This window comes from Hordeum vulgare, chromosome 4H, assembly GCF_904849725.1.
Source record: "Hordeum vulgare subsp. vulgare chromosome 4H, MorexV3_pseudomolecules_assembly, whole genome shotgun sequence".
In the NCBI taxonomy this organism is placed as follows: domain Eukaryota; kingdom Viridiplantae; phylum Streptophyta; class Magnoliopsida; order Poales; family Poaceae; genus Hordeum; species Hordeum vulgare.
In genome coordinates this window covers 583,051,140-583,062,854 of record NC_058521.1, presented here as the reverse complement: position 1 = coordinate 583,062,854, position 11,715 = coordinate 583,051,140, and the positions used below count along the sequence as shown (strand labels likewise).

The following is an 11,715-nucleotide window of genomic DNA, read 5'->3' as shown; positions in this document are numbered from 1 at the left end:
GTTCAATGCAGTTTTCAATCTCCGGCGGACGTAAAGAAGCACATTATGCTTTTTCAACGTATATATATATTTTTTTCAATACTATGAGCTTGTTTTTGTTTGAAATTCGTTTGCTTTGGGTGCACGTCGAACAAGAATCCATCTCCTCCTCCTCTTCCTCGCCACAGACCAGACCTGAGCCGTCACGCCTCTCGAGTCCGGTCCGTCGTGACCTACCCAACCCGGCCCAGCCCGGATCTAAATTCTCTCCTCCGCCAGCCCTACAGCCGCCACCGACGCCTCGCCTCGCCTCTTCCTCGGCCCGCCCCCCGCCTCCCACGCCGTCGCCGTCGCCGTTCATCGCGCCCCCGCCGTCGCCGTCGCCGTCGCCGTTCATCGCGCCCCCGCCGTCTCCCTCCCCCGGCCGCAGCCCCCCTCTACCCCATTGGTTCTCGAGGTACGAGCATCCCTTATCTGCATCCGGCGATTAGCTAAACCTCACTGATCTCTCCCCGCGGTTCCCGCGTGGCCGGCGCGCCGTCTGGATCCGCCCCCGCTTCTTCCCCGTGCCGTCGATTGATCATTGTTGCTGATACAGTCAAGTTTTTTTTTTCCCGGTTCCACGCACAGATAATAGGGCTCGAGTTGCTGCTGCTAATTGGGAAGGATGAGCAAAGGCCCGGTTCCGTTCCCTATCTTTGGGAAGAAAGCAAGAGGTAGGCGTATTCCTCTTCCCCGGCACTCAATCGCCGCACCGCATGCCAGCCTATGCGCCTGTGCGCCTCGGTGATTCAATTTTGATGTGGCTGTTCCTGAGAATGCAGTGTATTCTTGCTATCTTTTAGCAGCAGCATATATGAGCAAGATACACAGGGCTCGCTTTGAATCCACTGCACTTAATGATCGCCTTGCTCATTATCAGTGGAGCTATACGATAATTTCTGAATGGATGATAATAAGTAGATATATACCCTCGTCTCAACTTCCTTTCCAGTTAGTGCATTAGTTTGATGTGTAGTCCCATGCATACCTGCCAACTGTAAACCGTTATTGTAATAGAGATAGTTTTGAGTAATAACCGTTTCCTGCCTTTACCTGATGTTGTCTGGTAACTATATGCCAATTTTTTAATAGATAGATACTCTCGTCTCGACTTCGTTTTCAGTTACTTCATTAATTTGATGTGTAGTCCCATATGCCAGATATACTTGCCAACTGTAACTCGTTGTTGCATTCCTATGATCGGCGCAGATGGACTGTGTTTAATAAAGAAAAATAATGGCTCAACTCTGAGGAAACCCTGTATATACCCAACTGTTCTGCGGAGTGGGATTTGGGCTGCTGATTGCTCATATTATTATCTCTTTCTTTTATATAAATAGTTTTGAGTAATAACTGTTTCCTGCCTTTATCTGATGTTGCCTACCAAATACAGATTTTAATGTTGTGCTTTGTTTATGTTGGTTGTCAGTATTATTAAGCTTTCGTCTGCTTGTACCTTTGGTCATCTGAATCTATGAGTGTTTTCCAATAACTCATCTCATATGTTTTGTCTTGATAGATATCTTGTACAAGGACTACAATTTTGACCAAAAGTTTTCATGGTCAACAACTAGCGAATTTGGGTTGGTAAGACACTTGCCATTTAGCTTATTGCAGTTTTTTTCTTGTGAAGATAATGTCCTAACTACTTGTTTCCGTGTTATTTACTTTACTATATTGCAGAGTGTCACAGCTGCTGGCGTGAAGTTTGATGAACTCTTCATCGGTGACATACGGGTACAACATAAAAGTGGTAGAAATACTGTTGATGTCACAATAGATTGCGACTCCAAAGTAAGATCCTTGTAAAGTTTGCTTCTCTATTCTTATTTACATGCCTGTATTATGTACAAAGACTACACTATAGTACTGCTTATAGTTTCTCAAATAGGGCTGCTATTTTGGCCCTGTACCTCATAAATGTATATGAGAGGATAGTACTAAGTAACGTTCAGTGCCAAAATGAGTAGGACATAGTTTTTAATTTGGCTTTTGTTAAACAGATGATTGATGAACATTATATGTAGCGCTGGACTGCCTTCCGTTTTTGAGGCTATAAAAGAATTTGCTGACATAGCCAACTTGTTGATTTCTGAATGTGAGATTTAGATAGACTATCATATCTATGCAGCTGTGTTCTTAGCTCAGTGTTTCATTTCTCAAGACTGAATATTTTTAACTTATGGCATGTGAGAGTTAAGCATCGTCTATCTGTGTATCTTACTAGAGTTTTTGCTCCTGCAGGTGTCAACCGCGGTCACTTTTGATGAAGTAGTCCCTGGTTTGAAGACTTCTTTCGGCTTCAAGGTTCCTGATCAAAAGTCAGGGAAGGTTGGTATATTTTGCTTTGGAGGAACAATCGATTTTACTGAAAATATGGGAAGTAGGTGCTATAGCAAACTAGTAATACATCCAGCTAGTCTGGATAAGCTGGATTTGAAATTTTTTCACATTATATTTATCTATTGCCTGTGAATTGGCTTGTAACCAACATTCAACCCCACCACATCTCCATATTATGTTACTTTCCAGTGTTTTTCTACTAATTATTGTTCATTGACAGCTCGATTTGCAATACCTTCATGATCGCTTCGCACTGAATTCAACCATTGGGCTGACGTCGGCACCTGTAATCGAGCTGGCAACAACTATTGGCACAAACGAACTCGCCGTCGGTGGTGAGGTTGGGTTTGACAGTACTTCAGCTTCTGTTACCAAGTACAACTCAGGAATCAGCTATACCAAAGATGATTTTTCTGCCGCCTTACTATTGTAAGTTCTGCAAGTTTCTGCTTTGTTCAGGCCTCAGGCATACACCATCTGCATTGTGACACATTGCTTGAATGTAGCCAATTACACCTTTCTGCTTGCAAAATTTGCCCACATAGTTGTTCGGTATTGCTTTAGAATTAAGAATTTGACTAATTAAGTTGTCTAAAGCGGAAGCTTCAAGTTGGGCTAAAGTTTGAACCTGTGGATGGTTAAAATATCATCATATAGGATAATACTGTTAACTTTTAAAGCAGCAACACCAGACAATGCATTGAGATGTCTGTCTCTAGGATTACAAACATTATTCTCTTGACAAACTCCATCTGATATGTCTTTCCTATATTGGGGATCTTCTGCAAGTCTGATGAAACATGACAGGATGCATTTTGGTTATCAAAGCCCTTGCTTGCCGTTTGCTAACAAACCTTGCTTTGTTTTTTTTTGCTATACACAGGGCTGACAAAGGGGAGACGCTGAAAGCCTCTTACATCCACCTGTTCAGCCCGACCAGCGCGGTGGCGGCCGAGGTAATGCACAGGTTGAAAACAAAGGAGAACTACTTCACCATTGGGAGCTCCCACGCGCTCGACCCGTCCACGACGGTGAAGACCAGGTTCAGCAACAGCGGGAAGGCCGGGCTGCTCTGCCAGCACGAGTGGAGGCCCAAGTCGTACGTGACGCTGTCGGCCGAGTACGACCCCAAGGTGGTGAGCTCGCCGGCAAGGTTCGGCGTGGCCGTGGCCCTCAGCCCCTGATCGCCGGTCGGCCCGCGCCTCCTCCCCTCCCTGTACAACAGCGCCAGCGTTACGCACGATGCTCGTATATGTCCGACCGATGATTCTTTCTGGTCTCTGTTTTTTGTTTTTTTTTGGGGTTACAACGGTTATTGGTATTGGCCCACGGAAACCTTGTCTAGGAGCTGGGCTCATTTTTGCGGGATTTCTCCGATTAGCCTGCCTGCCGGCCTGCGAAGTTATTGGCCGGGAACTGGAAATATACAGAGGTTTTGTATTTTAGGCATACGCTTCGGCTGCTCCACGCGATGAATTGCTAACGTTTACTCGAAAATTTGTCGCGTCGACATGCTTAGGGTGTTAGTGATTGTTAGATTGATATCGTTTTTAAGCCTGCATTTCTCTGATGGTGTTGGTTCAGCTGTCGCTGGGAGTGTAGGGACCGAGGACGAGATCTCTCTTTTCCTGTGGCAAAGCAAATCATGGGTTCCCCGTGACTTTGTCCTGTGTGTCACCTCACCTACTACCAAGGGTACGTGGGGTGGGGTGGGTATGCGCGTGGCCTCCTCGCGTCACTTGGCCCGGCTATCTCCACGCTCCCGCCTTCTCCTCGACCCCAACTCTATCCTCCTACCCATCGTCACCCAACTGGTGGCTAAAACCCTCGACGTCTCCTCAGAGGTTTCGGCAGCAGCACGAGAGCCACGGCGATGGGGACCATGACAATGGCGAGCAGCTCCCTCGTCCTCCGCCCGCGTGCGTCGCCGTTGAGTCCTCGTCGTGCGCCGACGCGCCGGGCGGCATTGCCCGCCCCGCAGGCCACGGCCGCTGAGACGCCGCGGGAGGGGCTGTCCGTGGTGGTCGGCGAGGGCGAGACGAGGACGCCGACGACGCGGCTCTACTCGCTGGCGCCGTACCCGCTGCTGCTGGCGGCGCTGCTGCCCGGGGCGGAGCCCATCACCGCGGCGTTCGAGCCCTTCGTGGAGCTGGTCAGGACATTCAGCCTCCCCGACTGGCTCGTGCACTGGGGCCACCCCGGCAACATGGTAATTATAAATCCTCACCACAGAAATCTAGTATTATAATTCATACTAGATCCTTCATCACCACCCGCTCTGCTTTTTTTGCTTGTTCCAGGCCGTGGTGCTGTTCGCAATGGGTGGGTACGGGACGTACCTGGGGTTCAGGATCAAGCTCTCCGACGACCCCGTAAGCATACATGAGTGACATGCTTAACAATCAAATCACCAGCACTTGTAATATGAGCCTGACACACCTGCGCCAACAAAATGCAGGAGGAGAAGGCCAAGGCCAAGGACCTCCACCCCAAGCTCCTGGGCGGCATGTTCTTCTTCTTCGCCCTCGGCGCCACCGGCGGGGTCACCGCCCTCCTCACCTCCGGCAAACCCATCTTCGAAAGGTACATACATGCGTGGCGTGCACACACCCCTCACAATTCAGAACCACAGCTTGGCTTCACCTGTTGGAATGGCTTTGATCTGCAGCCCTCACGCGGTCACCGGGGTCATCGGCCTTGCGCTCCTGACCGTGCAGTCGCTCCTGCCAACATTGTTCGAGGTAACTGCCAGTTTGAAACTCCTGCATGGCAATGGCTCACGCCGATAGATAGATAACCTGTGATGTGATGCTGCTTTTGTCAGGGGAACCCTGGGCTGAGAGGCGCGCACGGCCTGCTCGGCAGCAGCATCATGACGCTCTTCCTCTTCCACGCCGCGTTTGGGCTGCAGCTCGGCCTCAGCTTTTAATTAGCTCGTGCGTGTCTGCCCGCTGTTAATTCAGTTTGGGTTCTGTTTCTGTCATTCTCTGTGCTTGCTTGCTTAGAAGAAGTAAAAAATCATCTCTCCCACAGCTCCTCCTGGTCTTTGTTAGCTAGTAGCACTGTCACGAAAACTACTGTATATCCCAACTTACATACGTGCAGGTATGCATCACAACATAATTTCTTTCCGGAGCCATGGATTACAGTGTGTATGATCTTTCTTATTAAAACCATGAGGGGGTTTGCGTAAACAGAAACAAAAGTAACAGAGATATAAGCTGCTGTTACTTTTGTTTCTGTATAATAAATCTACGCATCCACTCCTGCAGCAGTTCGCCATTTTTTTGCCCTGGCCGCTAGGCTGGACAGGGTCTCGGCCAGCTCTGGGAGTGGAACCACGCCTGTGCCGCCGTAGCAGAGCCTGCGCTTTTTAACCTTGGACGGCGTCTTTTCCACCGTCGACAGTGCTTCCTGTTGCTTGCCAGGATCGTTTAGTTTAAAGTTTGAGCCAGAAATGGATGAGAAGATGGTAGTATACATTGATCAGATGGGATGCAGACTGGATGAAAGCATCTCCTTGGCTAACTGGTGCCCTTGAGATTTGATTATGCCTGTCGATGGTGTTGAACTGTTGATGGTTTTTATCCTACTGGGATTGATCTGGTACTCTTCTATACCTGGTAGTTAGCTATATTTGCCATTATGTCTGAATGTGGATGGTTCATCCCTAACATGGTTAAAACAATTCTAGACAGTAAGTTTATTACAAACTATAGCATCTTCAAGATTTTAACTAGGTATATTTTGGCCTCTCCCAGCATATTATTTACTCTTTTGACATATCAGCATAATTTCTAAGCTTCCACTTAAACAATTATGTTTATGCACTACTTTTATCCTTCAAGATTCAAGTTCAACAAAGTAGTAGATGTAACTATGTATGCGTGTAACTGAGATACAATTTGAATTGTAGCTAAGGACTCGGGACTAGTGAGTCATATGTGTCAATGTATGCTGCGCTTTCATTTTGCCAAACATCAGAAGCAGAGTAAAACACGTCATGCTTAGTGCAGTGTTTTGGCATCTGATCTCACCTATGCCCTCTAAAAAAGTCTGTTCGCAAACTTAAAAAGTTTCACAAAAATTGAACACATGTACATATTTGGGTATTAAGTTCAATTATAAAATAAATTCCGTGCAAAAAAGCTATTATGTTAGCCTTCATCATTTTATAATTTTTGCACTGCACAAAAATTTGCAAATGCAAATAGTACTCGAACATGTACATGTGTGTTTTCCTTCTTTATTTTTAAAAATATCAATTTGTTTTCGATGTAATTCTCGTGTACAAGGATGTCACATCACACCTAGATGATCAGGAAAACAATTTCACTTTTGTTCTTTCTGGTTGGAGACAATTCGGTGATTCCAAGGGGAGAAGCTTAATTACCAGAGCAACATTACACACCATGATTCCCTTCCATTCATTCCAGTAAGAGCTTTGCCATTGCCATCACCATTGCTGCTGCTCCCGCCCACGATGACAGCAACCGGTTTCCCGTGCAGGATCACCTGGCACTCCCATACATCGCACAAATCCTCATGGAGGAGGAGGAGGATGACGACGTTGACCAAGATAACCCGGCGCTCCTCAAAGCCCAGCGTCCCTTTGCCCAAATCCTCTCCTCCAGCACGCATGCATCCAAAGGGAGCGCCTTGGCCAGCGACGTGCACTCTCCCAGCCCGGCCACCTTCAAGTTCAAGGGCGTTGATGAGGTCCGCAGCTTGCTGTTGCTCGCCAATGGAGAGGACAACACTCACATCTTCAGCACTGCTTTCCTCAAGGGCATGGAAGAGGCCAAGAAGTTCTTGCCCACGAACTGTGAGCTGACGACCACCGGTGCGCAGGACCAGCCGAAAGAGAAAAGTGGCAGCGGCCGCGAGGACCGGAGCGACGAGGTGGAGGCTGATGCCAGTAGGACGAACGGATCCGTCGGAGCTCGTGCCTGCGAGGTGTTCGACTTCGATCAAATGTGCAGTTCCATGGACAACGAGACCGGGAGCAGTAGCAAGAAGGGGAGGAAGAGCAAGGCGCGGGTGATTGACCTGCACACGCTGCTGATCCACTGTGCCAGGGCGACGACGGATGATCGCCGGAGGGCAGGTGAGCTGCTCATGGAGATCCAGCTGCACGCCTCACCCGCCGGCGACGGCACACAGCGGCTTGCCTACTGGTTCGCTGAGGGGCTGGAGGCACGGCTCGCCGGCACAGGCAGCCAGGTGTATGGGACGATTACGGCGAAGGCCACCTCTGCCGTGGTGCACTCAGAGGCTTACCAGGCATTCATCTCGACGTGCTGCTTCAGGAATGTGTCCATCTTGTTCGCCAATAGGGCCATCCTCAACGCGGCGGCCGGGAGGAGCAGGTTGCACATCGTTGATTATGGCTTTTGCTATGGATTCCAGTGGTCAGAACTTCTGCGCTCGCTGGCAGCGAGGGATGGCGGCTCGCCGGAAGTCAGGATCACCCACATTGACCTCCCGCAGCCCGGACTCCACCCCGGAAGACATATGGAGGAGGTCGGTGGTCGGCTGACCGACATTGCCCGAGAGCTCGGTGTGCCATTCAAGTACCGTGCCATCTTGGCGCAGTGGCAGACCGTTTGCGCCGAGGACCTGGACCTGGAAGAAGATGAGGTGCTTGCCGTGAACGACCTGTACAATTTCAGGACCTTAATGGACGAGTGCGTCGTCGTAGGCAGCCCGAACCCCCGCGACGTCGTCCTCAGCAACGTCTGCAGGATGAAGCCGGACGTGTTCGTCCAGAGCACCGTGAACGGCTCCTACGGCACCTTCTTCCTGTCACGGTTCCGAGGGGCGCTCTTCTTCTACTCTGCGATGTTCGACATGCTTGATGCGACCATGCCGCGGGAGAGCGAGCTGCGGCTGGCGCTGGAGCGCGGCGTCTTTGGGTGGGTCGCCCTGAACGCCGTCGCGTACGAGGGAGAGGACCGGGTGGAGCGCGGCGAGACATTCAGGCATTGGCAAGTCAGGAACCAACGGGCAGGCCTGAGGCAGCTGCCGCTGGACAAAGAGACTGTTAAGATGGCCAGGGACATGGTGAAGAATGAATACCACAAGGACTTTGTCATCGACGAGGACCAACAATGGGTCGCATATTGCGTGAAAGTGAACAACTCATATTGGGTGTCGCACATAAGAGTTACCTGAACTCAACATCACCGCTCTTCCTTAACCGTCCGTCTGAAACTTGAAGAAATTTCACCATTACTTGTAGTCATCCCGAGTCAAATTCACAGTTGTCTCACCACATGTATGACCACCAGAGCCATGGGCCGTCTCCATGTCCCGTGCCTATCGCACGCCTCGCCGCTATTACCGCGTCGAGCCTCTGCTGTCCCGGTCGAGTCTCAAGGATCGCGAACCCACACCACTCAACCCCCACTGCAGAGTACCACCGATCATCACCGACCGGTGCAGAGTATCACGTTTCCATCAGACCACTGGTACCCAGTCCGATCCACGTGTCTCTCGCTATTCGCTGAAATAGGCTTCGACTCTCCATGCATTTACGCCGTAGCCCCTCCATCAGCACAGAGTGAAGTCTTCCACCAGACTCCAGCTCCACCTTCAACATGACTCCATGTAGCTGGCCGTGCTACCCCGCGCCCTGTCGACTTCAAGCTCTCATGTGTACACTGTCTTGAATCAACCTTGCGTTATAGTCTTGTCGAAGCCACACAAGCCCTCAGACCTGCACCACGTGTTTCCACGCCCGAGAAGTTGGCCACCATCAGCATCACGCTCCTATGTCGTCGTCGCTGAAATCACCATCATCTTCTGTTTTGACCGACATCCCCGTCGATCCGTCACACTGTCCAGTCCGATCCAACCAAAAATTATCCGACTGCAACCATGCTCCACCTTGCATCGTGCCCGCCCGCACATCTACATGCATTGTTTGACGCCCTATGTATGCATGATTCTGCCGCGATACGCTGCAGACTCCTCCGAACCTTATACGTATGTCGTCATCCTGGCCAGGCATAACATAGACTCTCAAGCTACCGTTCCCGTACAAAATCCATGTACGAAGAAATTAAAGCCAAACTCCACCATACACGCCTCCGTGTCTGCACTTAACCATGAAGATCCAAAGAACATCTCCAACTCGTGCTGTTCCTGTAGGCTCTTGGTCCATTAGGTTTTCCAACCGGTAGCACACCTAGTGTGTTATGCGTTTCTTTTTTTTCCTTAACAAAACCTCATACCACGATCAGATTTCCTCGGTTGTGCACAACCAACACGTACGCTCCTTGGCCAGCTTGCGCTGCCTGACTCTGGCACGGTCAATCTCTGATCCACCGCTGCACCTCTCGACTCAAACATCCATACGCGCACGCGTCTCGCACGCCTTATGCTCGCCCGATTGATACGGATCGATCGCCGCACGCCAATCCAATCTCGTCGAGAATAATTGCTACTCCATGCTGCCGTCGATCCTGATTGCTTCTTGAAGAACTACAACAACTCATCGACTAACTCTGCTTCAACGGTTGCGATCCCTTTATACACAAGTTCTTCGATATGTTCTTCCTCCTCTAAATCAACAATCTGCTGCCTTCTCGAACCTTGCTCATGATACCACTTGTTATGCAATCTCGGGTCCGCTAACACCAGCGTTTTCGACCCACATGCATCAACATGCCCAACCGGAGAGCAACACCAACTTATGACAGGCCTTGGGCCCTCTCCTCTCAAAAGACTAGTCTGTTATGAGGGGGACACCCTCACCCTTATAAGTCGTGTTACTTTTCCTCCCATAATCGATGTGGGACTAAACCCAACAATCTCCCCCTCACACATCGGTCACCATGTGCCCGCTAATACCAGCGTCTCCAGCCCACCAACCATGACCGATCACCCGTGAGTCCACCGAGATTTATTCCGGGCACCTGGGCTCTGATACCACTTGTTAGAATAAATCCGAGAGAATCTGTCGATCTACCGAGGACCAAGCAATCACACGAGCACGACACCGAGATTTATTCCGGATACCTGGGCTCTGATACCACTTGTTACGTAATCCCGGGTCCGCTAACACCAGCGTTCCCAACCCACATGCGTCAATGGGCCCAACCGGAGAGCAACACCGACTTATGACAGGCCTTGGGCCCTCTCCCCCCAAAAGACTAGCCTATTAGGAGGGGACATACTCATCCTTATAAGTCGTGTTATGTCTCCTCCCACAACCGATGTGGGGCTAAACCAACACTCCTACATGTGAACTTTTATTTACGTGCTAATGCTACTAACGAGTGAACTCACAATAGCCTGACGTTTTAAAACATAAGTTGATGTCTACAAGAAAGTTGACTGCTTCTGATCAGACAAGGACAGAAGGCTGGCTGCGACAACAAGATGAATATGGTCTTTCTCAAAAGCCTCTCTCTGTTCATATGTGCAGGGAGCAGGCGCTTGCCTGCCGGTGGATGGTTAAACTAACCTTGTGAAATGTGAAGCTACGATGGTTCCAACAGACAGCAACATACGGTATGATGTGCTTGTTGGCTTCACATGGAATGGATGATGGAGTAGGAAATGATATATCCAATTCAAGTTCAAATCCAAGATATTGCCACTGCACCATTAGAAACAGCATGCACTCCACTACGGCTGCCACACCAAGATATTGTCCTGGTTGTGAGCGGCCTGTGAAGGCGCAGACCTCAGAAGTCAGAACTACAAGGAGTGGCAGGCGCGGAACAGCGAGCGGGGCTAATGCAGCTGCCATTGTGACCCTGATCTTGTCCTAATGCTCAAGGACGAAGCAAAGAATCGGGACCACAAGCATTTCATGGTCAGCGAGGATCACCGGTGGCTTCTGCAAGGATGGAAAGGCCGGGCGCTCTATGCCCACTCCACACGGGCAGCTGGTGGTGCTGCTGGTTCTCAAGTGTGATGGACTACTGAAGTACTGATAGATGCTACTTTTTTCAGTGTTTGATGGTCTGTTGAAGTACCAGATGTGTGTTTGCTCCTCTTTTGTGTCTGTAACTTGGTAACAGAAACCATCATCAGGTTGTCTGAGTGGTACCTATCTGTTCAAGCCTGCTGTGTGCACACACGCATATATCTTCTGTTTAATAAACATGTAAAATTGCCATGACACTAGGTGGAATAATCCCTGCATGACAACATCCCAACATCGCATCATATCTGTCTATGGATGGGGGGTAATGTGCCTGGCATTTTAGTTAGTTTTCTATGCACATTCTGGGGATTGCGAGACCTTTGTCAGGTTTATTTATTTTCTCATGAGATGTAGCCAGTTCTATGCAGATTCAGTTTAGTATGTTTTTGCATCTATATACACTTTTCTTCGTT

General features: G+C 49.5%; 3 protein-coding genes across 3 annotated transcripts; all 3 read left to right on the top strand.

The window, feature by feature from the left end:
* Positions 1 to 354: 354 nt before the first annotated feature.
* On the top strand, positions 355 to 3,806 carry LOC123449730 (mitochondrial outer membrane protein porin 6-like). Its single transcript, XM_045127051.1, has 7 exons — positions 355 to 436; positions 610 to 695; positions 1,541 to 1,608; positions 1,705 to 1,815; positions 2,266 to 2,352; positions 2,585 to 2,793; positions 3,248 to 3,806. The coding sequence occupies exons 2-7, from the start codon at positions 647 to 649 to the stop codon at positions 3,546 to 3,548; spliced, it is 825 nt and encodes a 274-aa protein (XP_044982986.1). The 5' UTR covers positions 355 to 436; positions 610 to 646; the 3' UTR covers positions 3,549 to 3,806.
* A 266-nt stretch (positions 3,807 to 4,072) lies between these two features.
* Positions 4,073 to 5,503, top strand: LOC123449731. Its single transcript, XM_045127052.1, has 5 exons — positions 4,073 to 4,573; positions 4,665 to 4,736; positions 4,823 to 4,947; positions 5,033 to 5,105; positions 5,189 to 5,503. Exons 1-5 carry the CDS (start codon positions 4,238 to 4,240, stop codon positions 5,291 to 5,293), a joined length of 711 nt encoding a protein of 236 aa, XP_044982987.1. The 5' UTR covers positions 4,073 to 4,237; the 3' UTR covers positions 5,294 to 5,503.
* Positions 5,504 to 5,610: 107 nt separating this feature from the next.
* On the top strand, positions 5,611 to 11,330 carry LOC123449728 (scarecrow-like protein 9). Its single transcript, XM_045127050.1, has 3 exons — positions 5,611 to 6,799; positions 6,874 to 8,481; positions 11,198 to 11,330. Exons 2-3 carry the CDS (start codon positions 6,910 to 6,912, stop codon positions 11,288 to 11,290), a joined length of 1,665 nt encoding a protein of 554 aa, XP_044982985.1. The 5' UTR covers positions 5,611 to 6,799; positions 6,874 to 6,909; the 3' UTR covers positions 11,291 to 11,330.
* Positions 11,331 to 11,715: the final 385 nt, after the last annotated feature.